At 50.6% G+C, this 24,650-nt stretch overlaps 2 protein-coding genes across 3 annotated transcripts in view; both read right to left on the reverse strand.

The window, feature by feature from the left end:
* LOC309326761 (monocarboxylate transporter 13-like) overlaps nt 1-24,650 on the reverse strand; it is an 85,529-nt gene that overhangs the window by 6,341 nt on the left and 54,538 nt on the right. Inside the window, exon 2 of one of the 2 annotated variants that reach the window (XM_081835735.1) lies at nt 1,912-3,489. In XM_081835735.1, coding sequence (XP_081691861.1) covers nt 1,912-2,116 — 205 coding nt within the window. In that variant the 5' untranslated portion in view covers nt 2,117-3,489. Of the gene's footprint in view, nt 1-1,911; nt 3,490-6,810; nt 7,337-24,650 lie in introns of those variants that run through there. The other variant, XM_081835736.1, reaches the window with a different exon arrangement.
* Nucleotides 13,739-24,650, reverse strand: part of LOC309328511 (uncharacterized protein) — a gene marked incomplete at its 3' end in the record, with an annotated part of 32,511 nt that continues 21,599 nt past the window's right edge. Inside the window, exons 8-11 of the mRNA XM_081838511.1 lie at nt 21,431-21,657; nt 19,932-20,075; nt 16,279-17,052; nt 13,739-13,944 (exon numbers count right to left, since the gene is read on the reverse strand). Coding sequence (XP_081694637.1) covers nt 13,739-13,944; nt 16,279-17,052; nt 19,932-20,075; nt 21,431-21,657 — 1,351 coding nt within the window. The remainder of the gene's footprint in view (nt 13,945-16,278; nt 17,053-19,931; nt 20,076-21,430; nt 21,658-24,650) is intronic.

A 24,650-nucleotide genomic window follows, 5' to 3' on the forward strand; every position in this document is an offset into this window, starting at 1 on the left:
CACCCTCCCAGGCCTGCACAGTGGGGACACGGGACAGGGCCTTTTTGGGGGTGGCTCCTCCCAGGCAACTTTAGAACTCCCTGCTTAGAGAAGCCAGACCCCACTTCCTATCCTTCTGCCAAACAGGTGAAGATGCTTTTATAGCTACCAGCCTTTGGGGACGGACTGTTTCCTTAAAGTAAGGGCTTTTAAATAATGCCATCCTTTTTTCTTTTTTGCTATCTGTATTCACCTGTCTTTATATCGCTTGGGCTCTGCTAATGACTTTGAGTCTTCTGCATTTTATCCCTTTTGCTTTAATCTGAATAAGCTGCCTTAAGTCCCAGTCTGGGTAAAAGGTGTGGACAGGAATGAAAATAACAATTAATACTGTTTCCCTATTCAAGGGTGCCCACTTAGATAAAATATTTTTTGGGGGCCCAGGTAAGGCCTGCCTCGCACAAGACGTGACTCGTGAACACCATTTGAAAGGCAATGTTCATTAACTGGGGGTGGTGCAGACCCCCTCAAATACAGTGGTACCTCGGTTTTCAAACGTAATCTGTTCTGGAAGAACGTTCAAGTTCCGAAACGTTCGAAAACTGAGGCGCAAAGGGCGGTCTGCCAGTTCAATGGAGAAAATTGAGAAAAATAACATACCGTATTTTTCACTCTATAAGATGCACCAGACCACAAGATGCACCTAGTTTTTGGAGGAGGAAAACAAGGAAAAAAATATTCTGAATCTCAGAAGCCAGAACAGCAAGAGGGATCGCTGCGCAGTGAAAGCAGCAATCCCTCTTGCTGTTCTGGCTTCTGGGATAGCTGCGCAGCCTGCATTCGTTCCATAAGACACACACACATTTCCCCTTACTTTTTAGGAGGGAAAAAGTGAGTCTTATAGAGCAAAAAATATGGTAAACACTCAGTGGAAGCCATTCGACTTCCAAGGCACGTTCGAAAATTGAAGCAGTTACTTCCGGTTTTACGGCATTCGAGTTCCGAAACTTTTGTCAACGGAGATGTTTGAAAACTGAGGTACCACTGTATTTTATTGGGGGGCAAAGGGATCATGGCTTCTACAAGTTGGGTCCTGGGCTGCCCAGACAAGAAGACCACCCTCTCAGCCTCTCTGATGGGCCAAAGGAGAGCACAGCAAGATGTTTGGCACCAGTTTGGCTGCAAGAGTTGCACACGGGAGGCGTACAAGGCGCCATCCAACCATTTTAGGGACTCCACTCCAGATTTGTGTAGGGTTAATTCCTGAGCCTTTTCTTTCTCCTGAAGATATCTGACAAGGCAGCGGAGGTTGAGGACCAGAGTTTTCCTTCTCCAAGGTGGGCTCCCTTCCCAGGTGGCTGAGCCCCACCTGCTCCTCAGTTTTTATATTGTGATTTTACATTGCGAACCACCCTGAGAACTGCGGGTATACAAATTTAATAAATAACAATCATCGTTACCACCACTTCCCTCTGTAAAGGTAAAGGTAAAGGGACCCCTGACCATTAGGTCCAGTCGTGACCGACTCTGGGGTTGCGGCGCTCATCTTGCTTTATTGGCCAAGGGAGCCGGTGTACAGCTTCCAGGTCATGTGGCCAGCATGACTAAGACGCTTCTGGCAAACCAGAGCAGCGCACGGAAACGCCATTTACCTTCCCGCCGGAGTGGTACCTATTTATCTACTTGCACTTTGACGTGCTTTCAAACTGCTAGGTTGGCAGGAGCAGGGACCAAGCAACGGGAGCTCACCCCATCATGGGGATTCGAAATGCCGACCTTCTGATCGGCAAGTCCTAGGCTCTGTGGTTTAACCCACAACGCCACCCACGTCCCACTTCCCTCTATAGCACGTGCAGAAACCGACTAAGCTCACAATTGCGTTTAGAAACCAGTCGCTCGGTCGTTGGAAACTGGTCGGAATCGGGTACTCACTGGTGAATTTCGACATGGCCACGGTGATGGACGAAATCCAGGACGTGGCGCTTGACGGCTCGTCGAAATAGGCCATGAACTCCACAAAGAAGATGCCAAAAGGCCGCGTGACCCCAAAGACCAGGGCGGACTGCATGAAACATGCCAGCGCGATCGCCCAGCCCCAGCCCCCATCTGGGGGCTCAGAATATACCCGGGGGCTCATGTTGTTTCAGTAGAGGAGCCCCATGAATTCACTGCCAGCACAGAGCAGTGTCCCTATGCGGCTGTTTTGCTCTTTGTGGACTCTGCCCCAGAAGCGGCTACATTCTGAGTAATGGAGCATATATAGGCGACTTCTCCCTCCACCCCCCGAAGTGGCGACTTTCCTATAGGTTCAGCAGAAAGCTTTCTTTTTCTTTTCTTTTTTAAAAGACAGTTAAACCACCAGGTCGCCTCTCCTCCTCTTCCAAACCACGTCAGCGTCGATAAAGTGCTCTCTTTGCCACGGCTGACCCCCTGAACATCGCCTGCGCTTGATGTGACCCGCATTCGAAAGGTTGCCCGTCGTAAAACCCGGGACCAAAGTCTGTGTGGAGGTGTGTCCCTGTGCACCTGTGGTCTGAATACCGGCTGCTGGAAAGCACAGGAGGACAGATCATGGAATTGGAGAGTTGGAAGAGACCCCTAGGGGTCATCTATCCCAACCCGCAGCCGTGTGAAGAATCTGCAATGCGCCACAAGAACAGTCTGCTGGATCAGGTCCCATGAAGAACACAAGAGTCCTGTTTTACCCGACCTGCAGCTTCCAGCAAACTGGTACAGTGGTATCTCAGGTTCAGTACTTAATTCGTTCCGGAGGTTTGTTCTTAACCTGAAACTGTTCTTAACCTGAAGCACCGCTTTAGCTAATGGGGCCTCCTGCTGCTGCCTTGCCGCCGGAGCACGATTTCTGTTCTCATCCTGAAGCAAAGTTCTTAACCTGAAGCACTATTTCTGGGTTAGCGGAATCTGTAACTTAAAGCGTATGTAACCTGAAGCGTATGTAACCTGAGGTACCACTGTACTCAGAAGCTGCTGCCTCCCAGCCATTGCGTTCAGCAGCAATTCAACCCAAGAAAATAAGTAAAAGGGGTGGGGGGCATAGAGGAGTGCAGTTGGACTGTGGACGAACAAGCAAATTCTGGCTGCCATTAACAGAAGTGTAAAAAAGGGTTATTTTACTGGCAGTTGCCTAGATGAAGTCCCTGGGGTTTTTTTGCTATTGCTTTTGCAGAAACCAAGTTGCACACAAAGCAAATGAGCATTTATTCAAAGCTCTCTGCTTCGACCCATTTTATTAAAATAGTGTGTTTTGTTTTCCAAAAATTCTCGGAGGAAGAAATGAAACTACAGCAGTGGAGGAGTAATTTGAAGAACAAGAGTGAATTGCGTAAAACGGCTTCGCTTGTCTGCTGTAGTTTTAAAAACAAATAGCGCCTTTTTGCACTGATTTCTCGCCCAGCTGCACCTTTGCTTCCAGAAAAGGATGCTGAATTTGTCCCTGAGCGGTGACTAGCTTGCTCTCAGACTTGGAGAGCGTTTGACGAAGTCTAGTAGCTAGCAGCCGCTAAAAGACAGGTGGGAAATTAAACAGGCTATTGTATCAGGATTTGGCCTGCTTAAATGAGTGAGCAAGGCGAGCTTTACAACTGCATTTGGAAATAAAGCTCTTGGCTCTTGGATCCTGGAAACATCCCTGGTTTACTATCCCTAGTACTTCAAAAGTGCCTGGCTTAAAACCAGTTACAGATAGGTAGCCGTGTTGGTCTGCCATAGTCAAAACAAAACAAATTCCTTCCAGTAGCACCTTAAAGACCAACTAAGTCAGTTCTTGGTATGAGCTTTCGTGTGCATGCACACTTCTTCAGATACACTGAAACAGAAGTTTCCAGACCCTTCTATATAGTGAGAAGGTGGGGAGGGGTATTACTCAGAAGGGTGGTGGGAATGGGTGATTGGCAGATAGCTGTGATGAGCCTGTTGACGACTCTTAACGACTGCAATAGGTCTTACAGGAAAAAGCAAGGGGTGAAAAGGTGAAAAATGGCTTTGTCATGTATAATGAGATAAGAATCCAAGGTCTTTGTTCAGACCAGGTTTCTCCATTGTTTTGAGTTTGGTGATAAGTTGTAATTCAGCAGCTTCTCTTTCCAGTCTATTTCTGAAATTCCTTTGTAGTAAAACAGCTACTTTGAGATCTTGTATAGAATGTCCTGGGAGATTGAAATGTTCTCCTACTGGTTTCTCTGTCTTGTGATTCCTGATGTCTGATTTATGTCCGTTTATTCTTTGGCGTAAGGTCTGGCCTGTTTGTCCAATATAGAGAGCTGAAGGACACTGTTGGCATTTTATGGCATACACAATGTTAGACGATGAGCAATTAAATAGTCCCGAGATGGTATGTGTGATGTTGTTGGGGCCAGTAATGGTGTTGTCCGGGTGTATGTGGCAGCAAAGTTGGCATCTGGGTTTATTGCAGGCTCTGGTGCCAGTGTCCGTGTTAGGTCTGGTTGTAGTATTATTGTGGGTTAGGAGTTGTTTAAGACTGGGTGGCTGTCTGTAGGCAATGAAAGGTCTTCCTCCCTGAGCTTGAGAAAGAGAACTGTCATTGTCCAGGAGAGGTTGTAGATCTCTGATGATGCGTTGTACTGTTTTAACTTGGGAGCTGTATGTGATGACTAGAGGTGTTCTGTTATTTTCTTTTTTGGGTCTGTCTTGCAGCAAGTTCTCTCTGGGTATCAGTCTGGCTCTGTTGATCTGTTGTCTAACTTCATCTGTTGGGTATTTTAGTTCTAAAAAGGTTTGCTGTAGATCTCTTAGGTGAGAGTCTCTGTCTGTAGAATTGGAACAGATGCGGCTGTAACGTAGTGCCTGGCTATATACAATGGACTGTTTGGTATGTTTGGGATGGTAGCTAGAGGCATGTAGATATGTTTGTCGGTCAGCTGGTTTACGGTATAAGGTGGTGTCTATGTGCCCATCCTGTATTTTTATAGTAGTGTCCAAAAAATGTATTTCTTGCATAGATTGATTCATTGTTAGGTTGATTGTGGGGTGAAAATCATTGAATTTCTGGTGGAAGGTGTCCAGGGTCTGTTGACCATGTGTCCAGATGATAAAAATATCGTCAATGTATCGCAGGTACAAGAGAGGTTTGAGTGGGTAGGAGTTTAGGAAACGTTGTTCTAAATCTGCCATGAAGATGTTGGCATACTGTGGGGCCATGCGGGTGCCCATTGCTGTGCCACTGATCTGAAGGAACAGGTCATCACCGAATTTGAAGTTGTTGTGGGTAAGGACAAATTGGCAGAGTTTGGTGGCAAAGTCCGCTGTGGTTTTATCTGAAATGGTGTTCCTTATAGCTTGTAAACCATCGTTGTGTGGGATGTTGGTATACAGAGATTCCACATCCATAGTAGCTAGTATAGTATTGTTGGGAAGATTATTTAAAGATTGTATTTTCCTCAGAAAATCTGTGGTGTCACGTACATAGCTGGGAGCACTTAAAACCGTCTATCAAAAACTTCACTCTTGTGTCCTATCCCCACAACACGTACTCACTATGGGCCCTGCTAAGGCAAACAGTCTAATTGGTCAACATCTATAAGATATCGAGCATCAGAACAACCGGGCCACTATAAGGAAATTCTGCCCTTGGTATGTTCATTTTCCACCTCTCCATTTTGATTCTCTAGCCTTATATCTGCACAAACATTATGCCAAAATACACTTTTACACTTGCAAGACCAGATGTTTTGCCATCTGCGGTACTCGAGGGTCGATTCCAAAAGATCCCGCCTGAGAAACGCTTTTGCCCCTGTGGAGATGGTAGCACCGAAACAGCGGCACACGTCCTCCTGTCTTGCACTCTCTAAAAAAAACCCTGAGGAATGAGATCATCACCCCACTCATACTAACCATCCCAGGGCGCTCAACCGCCGCCACAATGTCCTTTCTTCTATCAGATCAAAATGAGCAGATAGCAGCAAAGGTTGCTAGGTTCACAGCAGGGGCAATCAGAATAAGGGCTGCTGATTCAGGACTTTAAATTGTGCTCTTATATCAAATTTCCTTTACTGCGTATACAGTGGTACCTTGGGTTAAGTACTTAATTCATTCCGGAGGTCCGTTCTTAACCTGAAACTGTTCTTAACCTATGGTTAAAGCTATGGTTTTCCCCAGTAGTGATGTAAGGAAGTGAGATCTGGACCATAAAGAAGGCTGATCGCTGAAGAATGGATGCTTTAGAATTATGGTGTTGGAGGAGACTCTTGAGAGTCCCATGGACTGCAAGAAGATCAAACCTCTCCATTCGGAAGGAAATCAGCCCTGAGTGCTCACTGGAAGGACAGATCCTGAAGCTGAGGCTCCAAGACTTTGGCCACCTCATGAGAAGAGAAGACTCCCTGGAAAAGACCCTGATGTTGGGAAAGATGGAGGGCACAAGGAGAAGGGGACGACGGAGGACGAGATGGTGGGACAGTGTTCTCGAAGCTCCCATCATGAGTTTGACCAAACTGCGGGACGCAGTGGAAGACAGGAGGGCCTGGTGTGCTCTGGTCCAGGGGGTCACGAAGAGGCGGACACGACTAAACGACTAAACAGCAACAGCAGTTCTTAACCTGAAGCACCACTTTAGCTAATGGGGCCTCCCGCTGCTGCTGTGCCGCCAGAGCACGATTTCTGTTCTCATCCTGAAGCAAAGTTCTTAACCCAAGGTACTATTTCTGGGTTAGCAGAGTCTGTAACCTGAAGCGTATGTAACCCAAGGTACCACTGTACTGTAATGTTTTACTGTTGCTATGGCCATTGGCTCATGCGAATGAAGTTTTATCTTATCTTAACCCCCCTGGAAACGGATCGGAGTCGGGTACTCACTGGTGACCATCATTGTGGCCAAGGCGACAGACGAAATCCAGGACGTGGCGCTCGCCGGCTCATCGAAATAGGCCATGAACTCCACAAAGAAGATGCCTAAAAGGCGCGTGACCCCAAAGACCAGGACGGACTGCATGAAACACGCCAGTGCGATCGCCCAGCCCCAACCCCCATCTGGGGGCTCGGAATATACCTGGGGGCTCATGTCTTTTTGATACAGGAGCCCTGTGATGTCACCGCCAGCACAGAGCAGCGCCCCTATGCGGCTGTTTTGCTCCTTGTGGGTTCTGCCCCAGAAGCGGCTGCATTCTGAGCAACAGAGGATATACACAAGTTTCAGAGTTTTCCGGCAGAAGTGGATATGGGGTTAGCACAAATATTATAAAACGCAATCAAACAACCTGATTTCCCCTTGCCGCCTCTTTCAAGGCATGTCAACGTTGCGGAAGTTCCCTCTTTGTCACGGGGCGACCACCCCGAAGATTGCCCGCGTTTGATGGCCTGTCGTAAAATCCGGGGCCAAAGTCTGAGTGGAGGTGTGTCTTTGTGAGCACCAGAAATGGCAGGAAGGCAACACAGAACAGAATCATACGATTGCAGAGATGGGAGCCCCCCAAGGGCCATCTAGTCGAACCCCCGGCAATGCAATACCCAAGGAGAGCCCTGCAGGGTTATCTATCTAGCCCAGCGTCTTGTTCTCACAGTGGCTGGCCAGAGGCAAGCAGGATTCGAACGCAGGAGCGCACCGCCTGCCTGCCGTTTGCAGCAGCTGGTGTTCAGAAGCGTCACTGCTAGCGAGGATGACATAGAGACATCTCTTTCCCGCGGCTTTTGACATTTGAGAAGGGTATGTTCTTAGGAATCATCTTCTCTTAACTCCTGTAAATTGTTTTAAACTGTTTCTAACGTGACGTTTTGATGTTGTAGCCCAGCCACGGACCTTAGGGTAATAAAGAAATAATATGCCTTCTGCATTTATCAGAAATCAATATTTTAGTGTGATTTGTCCACACAAAACACTTCATCACAGTTTCTTTCTATCTATTCAAAGGGCCTCTGCTGCAGAATACCAAATGTAACAATTCATTGATAAATGTACCTATGTACTGGCTCACTGGGAAAACTTCAGAAATTCATTGACATGTGAGCTCAGCTCCTCAGCAGCCCCTCTGCCTGAGTGATAATCCCTGGCATCCTGATACCTGAGTACCAGACAGGTAACCGTTCCAGAAATAACAAACCCAGATGAAGACAAAAGGGTGTGATGAACTTGGCTGGGAAACAGGGACATGTAAATATCTTTTTTGTTACACTTGATGGGTGTTTGGTGGAGGGCAAGGGGAACCATGGGGCAGGGTCCAGGATGCTCAGACTACGGCCACCAGACCTCCCCTCTCATGATGTTACCGTGATGTAGTTTGGGGGGGTGTAACATGGGTATTAGCAACTAATAAAAGTTTGGGGGCTCTTTTGTTTGGGGCTTCCATCTTGTTTCACCTGGTGGCAGGTGGGAGTCCCATCGCGACAGTCTTCAATGAAGACCAAGCCGACTGGCTGCTGTTTTCCTCTGGTATTCCTGGCTGGTGTCCTTGTTTTTTGTCCAGGGGAGCCCTCGGATTTCTCCATTAACAGAGGCAATGGCAGCAGTTTGGCATGAGCTCTTCAGGGTCCATCTCCTCCTCCTTTGCCCACCCCTCAAATCTCACCAAACCCCCTTTCCCCATGTTATGTACTGAGTTGAATAGGATCCAAACTGCAGCAGTCTGATTGGTCCTAGAACAATAGGCTCCAAAAGGCAGCAGTCTGATTGGTCCTAGAACAATAGGATTCAGAATGCAGCAGTCTGATTGGTCCTAGAACAATGCAGCAGTATGATTGGTTAGCAGGAACCACCCAATCATGCTCCAGATAGAAGTGAATCCACAACCTGATTGGCCTACAGTAGAAGCCTGGAATTAGCCAATCATGTGCAGCCCATTGTGTAAATAATGTATATAAAGCAGATACTTTGAGGGGACATTCATTCATTCCTCCTCACCACTATGAGCTGAATAAAGAGCATGAAATCACTTTGCGACTCTGAGTATATTTCACTGGCGACGAGGATGGGATCCCGCTGAGCTGACTGCCACACACAGCACCGCAGCACCGCCACCTGCCGCACCGCTGCCTCGCACCGTGTATCCAGGCTTCAGCTCGGGGACACAAGGAACTCAGAATGGCAACTGACAGCAGCTTCTCGCCATTCAACCCAGCATCTGGAGACTGGGAAGCGTACGCCTCCCGTTTCACCTTCCTCCTAGAAGCCAAAGGGGTCACCGATGAAGAAGACGCCAAGAAGAGGGCAATATTCTTCAGCGTCTGCGGAGAGGAGACATTTGAAATCGCCCGGGCTCTCCTTGCGCCTGAAGACGTCGCTACTGTTCCATACCAAACAATAATGGAACAGCTGAAGGGGCACTTTTCGCCACAGCCCTCAGTGGTGGCTCGTCGAAATGCCTTCTACGCAAAGCGGCAAGCCCCTGGGGAAACCATAACTGGGTTTGTGACCTCTCTCCGCCAAGCTGCCCGGTTCTGCAACTTCTCAGAGCTGGAGAACATGCTTCGTGACCGCCTCGTCGGTGGCCTGAAGGATGAGAAGCTGCAACGACGCCTCTACGCTAAGAAGAACCTAACGTTCCAGGTCGCTCTGGAGGAGGCCCTGGCAACGGAAGCTGCTGAGAGGTCGACGCAAGAGGCACGGCTGAGCCAGCCGTCCCAACCGAGGGTCCACCACGAAGACCTCACCAACGACTCGGGATCCGACAGGGAGGAGGTGCACCGAGTACAGCAGCGCACTCAAGCAGCCCACATACCACAGCTGCCTCGACGAGAAGGAGGGAACTGCGCAAGCTGTGGAGAAAGTCACGAGAGGAGGACCTGCCGTTTCCGCAACGCAGAGTGCAGGCAGTGCAGAAAATTGGGACACATCGCCCGGGTGTGTCGGGCTCGGCCCACCCGAAGCCAGGCATCAGATGACCAATCCAAGAGCCCCAGGTCCCGGGGCCCAACGCACCAAGGCAACTCGACGGAGCTCACAGACTTCCAGGTATACCAGTTGCCCCACCCCAACGTAGAAAAAATTTATGTAGAGGTACAGATAGAGGGGGCCCCATGCCGCATGGAGCTTGACACGGGTTCAACTCTATCCATAATCTCGGCAAGGACCTTAAGGAAACTGTGTCCTACTGGGGGTCCCAAACTCAGGCCGGCCCCATTCACCCTCCGGGACTTCCAGAAACGTAAGGTCCCCACAATGGGGGTGGGGACCTTCAGGGTGCAATACCGAGGGCGGACGCGGCAACTGGACTTGCTTGTGGTCAAGGGCCCCTACATTAGCTTACTGGGGTTGGCATGGTTTGGACCACTGGGACTAGCCATCACCGGGGTGAACCACATGAGCTTACAAGTGGACGTGGACGCCATATGCAAGGAGTTTCCGGGGGTTTTCGATGGGAAATTGGGACAGTATACGGGCCCCCCCATTGCTCTACAGCTTGACCCCGCAGTACGACCAGTCAGGCTCAGGGCCCGCCGGGTCCCATTCGCCCTGAAACCCCGTATAGACGAGGAATTGGACCGACTCGTGGAGCAAGGAGTGCTGGAGCCGGTGCCTAATGCCCCCTGGGAAACCCCAATCGTCACACCCGTCAAGCCTAATGGTTCGGTCCGCATCTGCGCAGACTACAAATGTACCATAAACAAGGCCCTCATGGCCCATGCATACCCAGTGCCAGTGGTCAGCCATGTCCTTGCCACCCTGGCTGGGTCGAAAATTTTTGGCAAGCTGGACTTGGCCCAAGCATATCAACAGCTGCCAGTAGATGAGGCCACAGCAGAGGCACAGACGATTGTGACGCACAGAGGAGCGTTCAGGGTAAAGCGGCTGCAATTCGGGGTCAGCGTGGCACCAGGCATATTCCAGAATCTAATGGACTCTCTCCTTAAAGGGATTCCTGGTGTCACCCCCTTCTTTGATGATGTGTTGATTGCCGGGCCCACACCAGAGGAGTTTGAGGACCGCCTCCGCACTGTTCTGCACCGTTTCCAGATGGCGGGTCTCAAGGTGAAGCGGGAAAAATGTCTACTAGGAGTGCCTCAAGTGGACTTTCTGGGATTTATGGTGGATGCAGAAGGGGTTCACCCGACTGGGGACAAGGTACGGGCCATTTGTGATGCCCCAGCGCCCAAGAACAAGACTGAACTTCAGGCCTTCTTGGGATTATTGAACTTTTACCATTCCTTCCTTCCCCACAAGGCGGCGGTAGCGGAGCCCCTACACAGACTCCTGGACAAGCGGGCCCCTTGGGTGTGGGGCCAGCGCCAGGAGGCCGCATTCCAGGCAGTCAAGGACTTGCTTGTCTCAAACTCGGTCTTGGCACACTTCGACGAGAGGCTGCCGGTGGTGCTAGCATGCGACGCCTCGCCCTATGGCATCGGCGCTGTCCTGGGACACCAACTCCCGGATGGAAGAGAGGTACCGGTAGCATACTTTTCCCAGACACTCAACGAAACCGAGCGGAACTACTCACAAATCGACAAGGAGGGTCTGGCAATCGTGAAGGGAGTAAAAAAATTCCATGATTTCTTGTACGGGCGGCCCTTCACCGTGGTGACTGACCACAAGCCGTTGCTTGGCTTGTTTGCCCCCGAAAAGCAGACCCCCCAAGTGCTGTCTCCTCGCGTCCTCAGGTGGTCAATTTTCCTTGCCAGCTACCAGTATGCACTGATTCACCGCCCTGGAAAGGCGATGGGCCATGCAGACGCCCTCAGCAGGCTACCACTACCGGAAACAGGCCCCGACCCAGCACCTGCACAAGAGGTTATGAGCCTGGAGCTGCTTCCTGACCGCCCCATTCAGGCACAAGAAGTTGCACACCATTCCAAGAAAGATAGGGTCATCTCCCGGGTCCTGGACTGGGTGTGGAGGGGATGGCCCAGCCGCAGCCCCGGGCCAGAATTCGCCGGCTACACGACCCGCAAACATGAACTGTCAGCCCACAAGGGGTGCCTGTTATGGGGAAGCAGGGTCGTTGTTCCCCAGCCCCTCCGCAAAAGGGTCCTCACAGCCCTACACGAGACACACCCAGGGGTAGTAAGAATGAAGGCCCTTGCCAGGAGTTATGTGTGGTGGCCGGGGATCGACGGAGAGATAGAGGCCTGGGTCAAACACTGCCAGGCCTGCCAGGAATCCTGCCCAGATCCCCCAAGGGCCCCAGTCCAGTCCTGGGAGTCTGCCCGAGCACCATGGTCACGCCTGCATGTGGACTTCGCTGGCCCCTTTCAGGGGAAAACATTCTTCATAGTGGTGGACTCCTACACCAAATGGCTGGAAGTCGCACTGGTACCGTCCACTTCTACGTCCGCAGCCATCCGGGTACTACGCAGGCTGTTTGCAACCCACGGGCTCCCTGACACTCTCGTCTCAGACAACGGGACTGCATTTACATCAGGAGAATTTCAAACCTTCACAGTGCAGAACGCCATCCGCCACATCCGTTCGGCGCCATTCCACCCTGCCACCAATGGCCAAGCAGAACGCATGGTGCGGACCACCAAGGACACCCTTCGCCGCATGACGCAAGGGGATTGGGAGTACCGCCTTGCCACATTCCTTCTAGCACAGCACAGCACCCCCAGCTCAACGACTGGCCGGAGCCCCGCTGAACTACTAATGGGTCGGCGCCTTGCAATCAGATTGGACCGCCTTCACCCCGATAGAGCTCAGGATGAGGTAGTGGTGGGGGAAGGCAGGAACCCCCGGACCTTCGAGGCCCAGGACCCAGTGTACGCAAAGAATTTTGGGGCAGGCCCTGCATGGGTACCTGCCACAGTCACCAGGGTCACGGGCCCCGTGTCGTACGAGGTGCTAACAGATGGGGGGCAATGCTGGCGCCGCCACTGCGACCAGATACGGCGACGATTCCCGGGAGAAAACCAGGAGGAGGAGGACAGGTCAGAGGAGTCCCAAGGGAACAGTGGGGCAGTGAGGCCCATAGAGCAGCAGGGGCAAGCAGGAGAGGCAGAATCAGTAAATACAGAGAGGACCCGCGAGGCCGAAAGGACACCGGAACCAGAACCACGACTGAGCGAGCCGGTTGCGCCAGACCAAACAGCCCCATCCTTGGAACACGAGCCAGAACCTGAACCCCGGACCAGGGAACACCCCAGGCCGCAACGCACACGTAGGCCACCGGCGTACCTTGAGGACTATGAATGCGACCTTCCGGGCAGGACTGGAACTTAGAGGGGAGGGGTGTTATGTACTGAGTTGAATAGGATCCAAACTGCAGCAGTCTGATTGGTCCTAGAACAATAGGCTCCAAAAGGCAGCAGTCTGATTGGTCCTAGAACAATAGGATTCAGAATGCAGCAGTCTGATTGGTCCTAGAACAATGCAGCAGTATGATTGGTTAGCAGGAACCACCCAATCATGCTCCAGATAGAAGTGAATCCACAACCTGATTGGCCTACAGTAGAAGCCTGGAATTAGCCAATCATGTGCAGCCCATTGTGTAAATAATGTATATAAAGCAGATACTTTGAGGGGACATTCATTCATTCCTCCTCACCACTATGAGCTGAATAAAGAGCATGAAATCACTTTGCGACTCTGAGTATATTTCACCCCACGTTTCCATTTACGGCCTAAACCTGTGGGCATCTTTGTAACCACTTATCCACAAAGGACGGAAAGCTGTGCCAGATTTTGAGCACATTTCTCACATCCTGTCTTCCCCCAGACCAAAGCGACGGTTTGGCACCCAAAATGGAGGCTTTGCTTGTCTTGAGGTGCTGGAAAATGCTCTCTGAGGGGAGAGGGTCTTTCTCCTCGCCCAGGGAGTGCCACGAGGTCTTTGCTAGCGTGATCGGCTAACCTGTCTGCGCCTCACACTCTGTCTTGTTGGGGCAGACCCCTTAATTCGAAGGCCTGGTGGTCTGGGGGTCCCGTGGGGGTCTCTGCCTTGGTCCCCGATGGCCGGGAGCAGGAGAAGTAGTCCGGCAAGGTGAGAAGGGTTGCGCTGCCCGCCAGGAGGAACGCTCCAGCCGTGAGGAAGGAGGCGGTATAATTCCCCGTGATGTCTCTCAGGCAGCCTGGAACGTAAAAGGTGGTCTTAGCTTTTGAGCTTATTGGCATCGCCCTCCGGTAAAAGATCGTAGGAAGAGTCCTGCTGCAGCTGGGTCAAGCCAACAGCCCATGTAACTGTTCTCACAGTGGGAAAGCCAGCAAGCAGAATTCGAACACAAGAGCCACTCTCCGCTCCTGGGGTTAGTGGCACATGGCATTCGGAAGCATTGCTGCCTCACACTGTGGAGATTAGCCACCCTGGCTAGTGTGATGGGAATTATGAGGTCTTAGACATATGTTAAATGTTCATAAGTGTACCAATCAAGCATGTACATAGATCAGCACAGGAAGACCGACATGGAGAAGCGGACACGGAGCAATGGATCCAAACTAGAAGAAAGAAGATTCCACCTAAACATTAGGAAGAACTTCCTGACAGTAAGAGCTGTTTGACAGTGGAATTTGCTGCCCAGGAGTGTGGTGGAGTCTCCTTCTTTGGAGGTCTTTAAGCAGAGGCTTGACAACCATATGTCAGGAGTGCTCTGATGGTGTTTCCTGCTTGGCAGGGGGTTGGACTCGATGGCCCTTGGGGTCTCTTCCAACTCTAGGATTCTAGGATTCTATGGAACCATTTTTGATTCCCAAACGGACCAAATGTTTTCTCTGCAAGGTCAAAGGACAACGGAAAAGCCTCCCCATTGTCTTTTCCTTCACAAATCCTGTCTTAAGGGCACATATAAAAATATGAATAAGGTGTGAGGCTGTGACCTGGCTCAGGAACTCAGTATTTATCATTACAAAAGACTGGCCAGGCTCCCCAGGGTATCCGATCAAGTGCCCATTAAACAGGTAACCTATCAGACGAGATAAACAAAGCACTCAGATTTCTGCTGTAGACCGCCTTTTCTGTGATGTAGGTATGATGTATCTGGGGGTGGTGGTCTTGGGTTACACCCTTTCTGTGATGTCTGTATGATGTATGGAGGGGTGGTCTAGAGCTCCAGGGTAGGGAATTTAAAATGTCTATATAAGGGCGGGCACACCTTTGTTCGGGGTCCTCCTCCTTTCCTGCATGTGAGGGGAGCACCCTGTTGCAACAGATCAATAAAGATCAGGCTTACTAGCTGCTTTGCTTCTCAATATTCTCTGGGTGGTCTCTGTTATTTTCTCCTACCAATAGGCAACCTATGTAAGGACTCTATATGGGCTCTTGGAAACCCCATAAGGGAAAAAGGGCAGATTTTAATTACAACACTAGGAGCCACCAATAGCCCTCTCCACCACAAATCTGACCTCTTTTAAAGTCACCTAGATTGGTGGCAGTCACCGTGGGAGGGAGTTGTTGTTGTTGTTATTTAATTGAATTTATATACCGCCCTATACCCGGAGGTCTCAGAGTGGTTCATATAAAAATACTGCAGTATATAAGATAAAAATAAAAGTGATGACTAAATAATAGTTCCAGTTACAGATAGGTAGCCGTGTTGGTCTGCCATGGTCAAAACAAAATAAAAAAATTCCTTCCAGTAGCACCTTAAAGACCAACTGAGTTAGTTCTTGGTATGAGCTTTCGTGTGCATGCACACTTCTGCAGATACACTGAAACAGAAGTCACCGGACCTTTCTATATAGTGAGAAGGTGGGGAGGGGTATTACTCAGCTATCTGCCAATCACCCATTCCCACCACCCTTCTGAGTAATACCCCTCCCCACCTTCTCACTATATAGAAAGGTCCGGTGACTTCTGTTTCAGTGTATCTGAAGAAGTGTGCATGCACACGAAAGCTCATACCTAGAACTAACTCAGTTGGTCTTTAAGGTGCTACTGGAAGGAATTTTTTTATTTTGTTTTGACTAAATAATAGGTAAAGGTAACGGGACCCATGACAGTTAAGTCCAGTCGCGAATGACTCTGGGGTTGCGGCGCTCATCTCACTTTATTGGCCGAGGGAGCCGCGTTTGTCCCCAGACAGTTTTTCCAGGTCATGTGGCCGGTATGACTAAGCCGCTTCTGGTGAACCAGAGCAGCGCACGGAAACACCGTTTACTTTCCCTCTGGAGCGGTACCTATTTATCTACTTGCACTTTGATGTGCTAGGTTGGCAGGAGCAGGGACCGAGCAACGGGAGCTCACCCTGTCGCAGGGAGTTGAACCCCCACCCTTCCGATTGGCAAGCCCAAGGCTCTGTGGTTTAGAAAAAAACAGGTGACCCCCTCCATCCTCTGAATTGTTTTGATTGCCCTTCTCTGAACCTTTCCCAGCTCTTTTCAGTACCCTTTTTGCGGCGAGGCGACCAGAACCCTCCACAAAAGAGCCCTCGGAAGCCTGGGAACAAGGGGAATAAACCGGGGCCCTTTACCTGACAGAGGGGTCCCCACCAGAGCCCCCACACTCTCCAACATGTGCATGAGGCCGATACCGCCCAGCACCGAGTCGGCACCCACGATTTCCACCAGGCTAGCGAACTGGAGTGGGACGAGGGCACCGGCGAAGAACCCGTAGCAGAGGCCGAGGGACACCAGGACGACGAAGCTGTGCCCTAGGGGCACCAGAGCGAGTGAGACCCCTGTGAGGACAGTCCAGAGGGTCAGGTGGTGGACGAGGCGGCAGCAGACGGCGGTATCTGCCAGCCAGCCGGCCCAAATCCGGCCAAACATGTCCGCCACAGCGGCGGCGGCCATGATAAAGGCGGCTTGGTATTCATCGCAGCCCTCTTCCCTGGCATGGGCCACCAGGTGGGCATAGGGGACGAAGTAGCCGGCGTCGACCAGGACGAAGGCCAAGACGTAGCGCAGGAAGCCTCCGTGGCGGAGTAGCTCCAGGGCGAAGAGGGAAGCCAATGTCTGCCGCCATTTTGAATCTTGGGCCTGGACGTCCAGCTGTCCGTCTCCCACACCGGTCAAGGGCCTCAGAAGCGCGGCGGACACCACCAGGTTGAGGGACATCGCCGAGACCACCAGCAGCGCCCCTCGCCAGCCGTACGAGTCCGCCAGGAGCTGGAAGAGCGGGGAGAAGACCAGCGAGGAGACGCCGGCGCCCGAGACAGCTAGGCCCATGGCCAGAGCCTGGCGCTCCTGGAAATAATCGGAGACGGCGGCCGTGGAAGGGGTGAACACCAAGGCCCAGCCAAACCCTGTGGTTGAAGGGGGAGAGAAAAGCAGGCGGTGAGATCAGGCGGTGGATCGCAGAATCACAGGCTTGGAAAGGGGACCCCTGCAGGTCATCTAGTCTGACCCCGGCTCGGCACGGGGACTGGCAGCAACTAACTGCTCTCCGGGCTGCCAGACATTGGCGGGGATTGAACAGGTGCATTCTGCTCTGTCTCTGAGCTACAGCCAAACCCCCCTGGAAATAAAGCAAGTTTGTAGTCCTCATGGATCCAGATAAGTGGCTGAGTTAGACAGGGACAGGGATGGGGAACCCACAACCAGTCTCCAGGGGTCGTTGTTGGACTCGTGACAGCTAACGTTAAATAAGTTGGAGTTCTTGTTATTAAATATACCAAGAAAAAAGCACACCAAGAAATCAGGCCAATATGAATTTCGGTAGTGGGAGATTACAGTGGTGCCTCGCAAGATGAAATTAATCCGTTCTGTGAGGCTCTTCATCTAGCGGTTTTTTCGTCTTGCGAAGCAAGCCCACTGACAGCTTAACGGATTAGCGCTATTAGCGGTTTAGCGGCTTTTAGCGGATCAGCTGATAAGCGGTTTAGCGGCTTAGGAAAAGGGGGGGGGAAGGGGGGGAAACCCGCAGGAACTCGCAAGACATTTTGTCTTGCGAAGCAAGCCCATAGGGAAATTCGTTTTGCGAAGCGCCTCCAAAACGGAAAACCCTTTCGTCTAGCGGGTTTTCCGTCTTGTGAGACGTTCGTCTTGCGGGGCAACACTGTACAAACTCAAACAGAGATTACAAGATTATATCCAATTATGAATCAGAAACCGGTAAGATCATGAATTTACTGGTTTCTGATCCATAATTGGCTATACATATCCTTATGAGTTTGAGTTTGTAATCTCTATTTGAGTCTGTAATCCTTGTCAGAATACATACTTTTGAATGGATTGGTTTTTGTTACAATTGACTATTGATTTGCCAGTAGGGACCACTCCCACTACAGAAACTTATATTGGCCAGAGTTCTTGGTGTGCTTTTTTCTTGGACAGCTGGCAGATCCAGCATCAGGGACTGGGATAGGTTCCCCATTGCTGACCCTATAGCCCCCTTTCCCTCATACCATGAGAAGGCTTTTGGGGTGGGGTGGGGGGGTGGACTGTCCCTTTCCAATTTTTCATGTGGGATGTGAAACACAAGAGCAGTCAAGTACAACATTCCTAGAGTTTACACATGGGAGGAATGTTTGGCTGGGACAGACTTCCTCTGCATGTGAATGGACTATATGGAATTGGCTGAAATGACTGGCAGAATCCGAGACCAGGGAGAAGAGTCGGTGGAAGAAGATTGGAAGAAATTTAAAATCTATTTACAGAAATACTGTAAAATTATTGAATGTTAAAGACGTTGGAATAAAATGAAGTGGTTCTAGTAATAAGGTAAAATAAGAATATGCAAGAAGGGATGGATATCAGATGAAAATTTGAAGTTAGAATATGTGAAGATAAATAATTAAGGGTAAAATATGAGGTTATGAATTTGCTGAATAATTTTTTTAATGGAATACAAAAAAGGGAGGTGCGAGGAAGTCATGAAAATAAGTAAATGAATGTAAGATATTATAAAAGAGGGATTTTTTGTTTTTTTGTTTTTTCTTTTTATGTTAAATTTTTGGTTTTTGTATCTTTGTACTTTTTCTTTTTCTTGTGTGTTTATTATTTTGTAACTCTTTTTTGTTAAAAATCTAATAAATATTATTTAAAAAAAAGACTTCCTCTGCATGTGACTAGAAGGGGGCGTGGCCTCACCTGTGCAGGTAAGGACAAAAGCACAGGGCAGGGCAGCCATCTCTCTCTCTTTGACTACATGCATCGAAGAAGCAACATCTGCTTAGCCAAAGATGCCCTCAAGAGAGGACAAAGGGACTGTCTTCATATGAGATAGTTTCTAGGTATATGTTACTTTTCTAAGCTAAGTCTGCCTTCTGGGATCCTATTGTGAACAGAATGATGTGTGAGTAAGCCTTTTTTTATACTTTTGTAGAAGACTGTGTCATATCTTATCTTTTATGTGGGAATAAGGGGAAAATACCAGAACAGTTATTCTAGAGGCTTTAGCGAGCCTGAGCAAACGCATCCGCTGCGAGTTTAAAAAGGGGGATGTTACTCTGCTAAATTGTGGAACTTGTTAACACAAGTTGGAAAAGGATATAACCAAACAATATATCTGCTCCTGCACCCCTGAACATTCCCACACTTCAGTTCTTCCTCTCCTCTTGCTTAGGGAACGGATGAGGGACCATTGTCCCATAGGCCTAGCTCACCAATGTGAATGTGTATCCAAACTAACCTACGCTTGTGGGCATCCTTCTGTCTCAATAAACATCATCATCATCATCATTATTAATACCCTGTCCATCTGGCTGGGTTTCCCCAGCCACTCTGGGCGGTTCCCAACAGAATATTAAAAACACGATAAAACATCAAACATTAAAAACTGCCCTAAACAGGGCTGCCTTCAGATGTCTTCTAAAAGTCAGATAGTTGTTTGTTTCCTTGACATCTGACGGGAGAGCGTTCCACAGGGCGGGAGCCACCACCGAGAAGGCCCTCTGCCTGGTTCCCTGCAACCTCACTTCTCGCAGGGAGGGAACCGCCAAAAGGCCATTGGCACTGGACCTCAGTGTCCGGGCAGAACGATGGGGGTGGAGACGCTCCTTCAGGTCTACTGGGCCTAGGTATACTACTGTACAAAGGTGAGCATTTGCATCCATTCTCCTAACCACCTTTCACCCTGGCCCTGTCCATGTGGCCCTCGAAAGGCTGCCCATTTGAGAATGCAGCCCTCAAACTGCAAAGGGTCCCGCCCCCCACCCCCCACCCGGCTTAGAAGAAGGCGCACCTGAGATGAGGCCGATGCTCAGGTAAAGGTGAGATATCTTGACGGAGAACGAAGCCAGCAGCAAACCTAGGCTAGCGAGGAGGCCTCCGGCCATCACCACTGGGCGTGCCCTGTACCGGGCGCTGAGGGCGCTCCCCACCGGGCCTGTAGGGGGCAGCACATGCATAATTATGTGGCAACGTTCTCTTACAGTTGGCAGGCGTTGAGCTTGCTCGATCAATGCAAAGGAGCTGAGCTGCTGGATCAATGCAAACGTTCAGCTACCTCTGTGGCAGGTTTTGCAATCCCACGTGATTAATATATGGCGCTGTGGGTTAAACCACTGAGCCTAGGGCTTGCCAATCAGAAGGTCGGCGGTTCGAATCCCCACGACAGGGTGAGCTCCCGTTGCTCGGTCCCTGCTCCTGCCCACCTAGCAGTTCGAAAGCACGTCAAAGTGCAAGTAGATAAATAGGTACCCCTCCAGCGGGAAGGTAAACGGTGTTTCCGTGCGCTGTTCTGGTTTGCCAGAAGCGGCTTAGTCATGCTGGCCACATGACCCGGAAGCTGTACGCCGGCTCCCTCTGCCCGCACCGCAACCCCAGAGTCGTTTGCGACTGGACCTAATGGTCAGGGGTCCCTTTACGCTTACCTAGGGAGTTGAGGATGGCCGGCCATTGCCCAATTTTTAAAAAACTCTGTGCGTTTATGTTTCACAGGGTGCCAAAGAAGGGCTTTGCATCTTGCCTGGCAGAGAAACCACGTGCCTTGCACCCCTCCTGGGCAGCGCCCGCCCGGCCCCAAATCCTGAGCCTCCCCCGATCTGTCAAAACAAAGGGGAAAGGGGGCAGGAGATTGGGGGAGGATTGGGAGTCACGGGCGGGTGGCAGGCTGTTGCCCAGTTTTTTTAAAACTCTGCGCATTTATGTTTCACAGGGTGCGAAAGAAGGGCTTTGCACCTTTATACAATATGCATGTGTGCTTGGGCCCAGGGCTTTTTGCCTCACCATCCCCACTACTGAATCCCTGTTGCTACTCAGCTTCAAAAGAAAAAAGAAAATAAGTGTCCATGGATTCATTGAAACAAATCTGGTAACTATAGCCTAGAATAGCGCTAGCTTTTTTTGCTTCTGCATCACGCTGCGGACTCATGTTCAGATTGTGGTCTGCTGAGATCCCTCAAAATTTTTTTACGGGCACTCTGGTGCTCTGGCACTGAGCCACGACCCCTTCCCAATGGGCGCCGGAGCCCATAAACACCTTTAACAGGTTCCCCATCCCTGGTACATAAAGAGCCATTTCCTCGCCACACGGCATAGGCAGATGTATCCAAATTACTGTTTAACTTTGATGACGCTGGCTGTGCATCGAAAGCAACGTTGGATAGAACCCAGCTGCTTTCTGATTCCTCCCTGACTCTGGGACTGGGGTTATAAGAGCGGAGAGGATTCGGCCGTCCCAGAGCCGGCACTCAAAACTCCACACTGGAGAAGACCCCCGAAACCTGGAACGCCCCTTACTCGCAAATTGCAGGATGGCGACGCCAAGAGACAGGGCCCAGGAGACGGTGCTGGTGGATTCCTTGAAGTGAGCCACAAACTCGACGAAGAAGACCCCGAAGGAGCGGATCACCCCAAAGACCAGGGCCGTTTGCACAAAACCTGCCAGGACTACCATCCATCCCCAGCTGCTGTCAGGATGCGTGCGAGGGGCCATGGAGTCCTCTTCCTTTGCACAGGTGAGGGGTCTTTGAAAAGAAATGAGAGAATGGAAAGAGAGAGAGAATTAAATTGGTGGCGAGTTACTGTGCATAAGAACAGTGCCGGATTTATGTGTAAGGTAAACAAGCTCTAGCTTATGGCCCCAGTCTCTTGGCGGGCCCCAAAAAAATTAAAGGGGGGAAAAACTGGATGTACATTTCCAAAATATAAGATTAAAAACAAATAAAATAAAACCTACATACAGCAAGAGTGTTTTGTGTTGTGTAGGCTCCCATTTTGTTATGTGCAAATGGCTTTAGATGCCTATTAGGTCCATAAATTACCATATAGCATATAGCATATAGGTAAAGGTAAAGGGACCCCTGACCGTTGGGTCCAGTCGCGGACGACTCTGGGGTTGCGGCGCTCATCTCGCTTTACTGGCCAAGGGAGCCGGCTTACAGCTTCCAGGTCATGTGGCCAGCAGGACTAAGCCGCTTCTGGCGAACCAGAGCAGCGCACGGAAACGCCGTTTACCTTCCCGCCGGAGAGGTACCTATTGATCTACTTACACTTTGATGTGCTTTTGAACTGGTAGGTTGGCAGGAGCAGGGACCAAGCAATGGGAGCTCACCCGATCGCAGGGATTCAAACCGCCGGCTTTCTGATAGGCAAGCCCTAGGCTCTGTGGTTTAGACCACAGCGCCACCCGTGCACAATTCACAATTCAACACAAAAAAGCAACAATTTGTTGTTGACCTATGAAGGGTCCCATTACCTTCAGTAGCTTAGGGCCTCATCCAACCTAAATCCAGCTCTGTCTAAGAATAGCAGAACTTGGCCGCTGGATCCGGCATACTGTCCACCCAGATGCTTTTTGTGGGAAGCCCACCATCAGGATTCGAACACAAGAGCAATTCTCTTCAGTGGCGTAGTGTGGGGGGTGCAGGGGGGGCCGGCCGCACCGGGTGCAACATCTGGGGGTTAGGGTTAGGGGGCGCAAATCCACAGGTTAGGGGGCACAAATCCACGGGTTAGGGGGCGCAAATTACTTGCCTTGCCCCGGGTGCTGACAACCCATGCTACGCCACTGATTCTCTTGCCTCCTGCAACTTCCAGCAACTGGGATTCAAAAGCTTGGCTTCCTCCAACCATGAAGGCAGAGCGTAGCCATTCTGGGTAGTAGCCATCAAATGGCCCCCTGGATAGCTCAGTTGATTAGAGCATGGGGCTGATGATGCCGAGGTTGCGGGTTCGATCCAGACTTCATATTCCTGTATTGCAGGTGGTTGGACTGGATGGGCCCTCTTCTAATTCTACAGTTCTACGATTCCCCTGTGGGACGTGGGTGGCGCTGTTGGCTAAACCACAGAGCCTAGGACTTGCCAATTAGATGGTCAGTGGTTCGAAGCCCTGCGACGGGGTGAGCTCCCATTGCTCGGTCCCTGCTCCTGTCCACCTAGCAGTTTGAAAGCACGTCAAAGTGCAAGTAGATAAATAGGTACCGCTCGGGTGGGAAGGTAAACGGCGTTTCCGTGCGCTGCTGTGGTTCGCCAGAAGTGGCTTAGTCCTGCTGGCCACATGACCCAGAAGCTGTACGCCGGCTCCCTCGGCTAATAAAGCGAGATGAGCGCCGCAACCCCAGAGTCAGCCACGACTAGACCTGATGGTCAGCGGTCCCTTTCCCTTTCCCTTTCCCTTTCCTATGATTCTCCTACATGAATTTGTCCAATCCTCTTTTAAAGCCTTCTAGAGCGGTGGCAGGGAGTTCCACAGATTAACTAAGCACTGTGTGAAGAAGGGCTTTATTTTGCCTTTCCTGAATCTGCCAACAGGGAGCTTCATGGGACATCCATGAGTTCCAGCATTAGGAGAGAGGGATAATTCCCCCCTCCCCTTCTATCCACTTTCATAATGCCATGTATTGTTTTATAACCTTCCATCACTTCTTACTCACCTTTTCTCTAGGGGAAATCATTTTAATTTATTGCAATTATTCTTTGCATTTATATTCCACCTTTTTTTCTTACTCCAAGGAGGGGCTCAAATGCCTGACTCTCCCCTCCTCACTTAATCCCTGTGAGTTTGATTAGGCAGAGAAGCAGCATGAGTGACCTGAAATGTCACTCAGTCAGTTTCATGGGCATAGTGGGGATTCGAACCCAGGTCTCTCAGGCCCTAGTCCAGGGGTAGGCAACCTAAAGCCCATGGGCCACAAGCGGCCCACGGGAGTCGTTTAACCGGCCCTGAACCAAGCCGCCTGGTCAATGAGTCCCCGCGCGCTGCGCTAAAGTGGTGCAGCGCAGCACAGGGACTCACTTCCGCAGCGCCGGAAATTGTGCCTGTGCAGACGCAGACGTTGGAAATCGCGGCTGTGATCCAGCCCACAGAGGGATCTCCACTGGAGTGAACCGGCCCAGGCGAGGTAAACCTTGCCGACCCCTGTCTGATGCTCTAACTACTGCACGATACTGCCTCTCATTGTAGAACAGCTAATAAAGTAGAATGCCGTGTCCAACACAGATCTGTTGATATTGCACTTCTGTTGCTGTAGTACCCTTGCAGAAAAGAACCACAAATGCACACTCCCCACCACCGAAAAAGCACAGAAATCAAACTATACGCCTGATAAAATTAACCACGCAGCTGATCTCTCCAAGGCTCCAGCTGTACCTCTTCCCCTGCTCCTAGGACTTGCTGATCAGAAGGTCGGCAGTTTGAATCCCCGCGACGGGTGAGCTCCCGTTGCTCAGTCCCTGCTCCTGCCCACCTAGCAGTTCGAAAGCACGTCAAAGTGCAAGTAGATAAATAGGTACCGCTCCGGCGGGAAGGTAAACGGCGTTTCCGTGCGCTGCTCTGGTTCGCCAGAAGCAGCTTAGTCATGCTGGCCACATGACCCGGAAGCTGTACGCCGGCTCCCTCGGCCAGTAAAGCGAGATGAGCGCCGCAACCCCAGAGTCGTCCGCGACTGGACCTAATGGTTGGGGTCCCTTTACCTTTACCTTTACTCACCCTTCCACCAGGAGGCGTTGTCCCGGCC

The sequence above is a fragment of the Podarcis erhardii genome (assembly GCF_964252035.2).
Source record: "Podarcis erhardii genome assembly, chromosome: 13".
Lineage (NCBI taxonomy): Eukaryota > Metazoa > Chordata > Lepidosauria > Squamata > Lacertidae > Podarcis > Podarcis erhardii.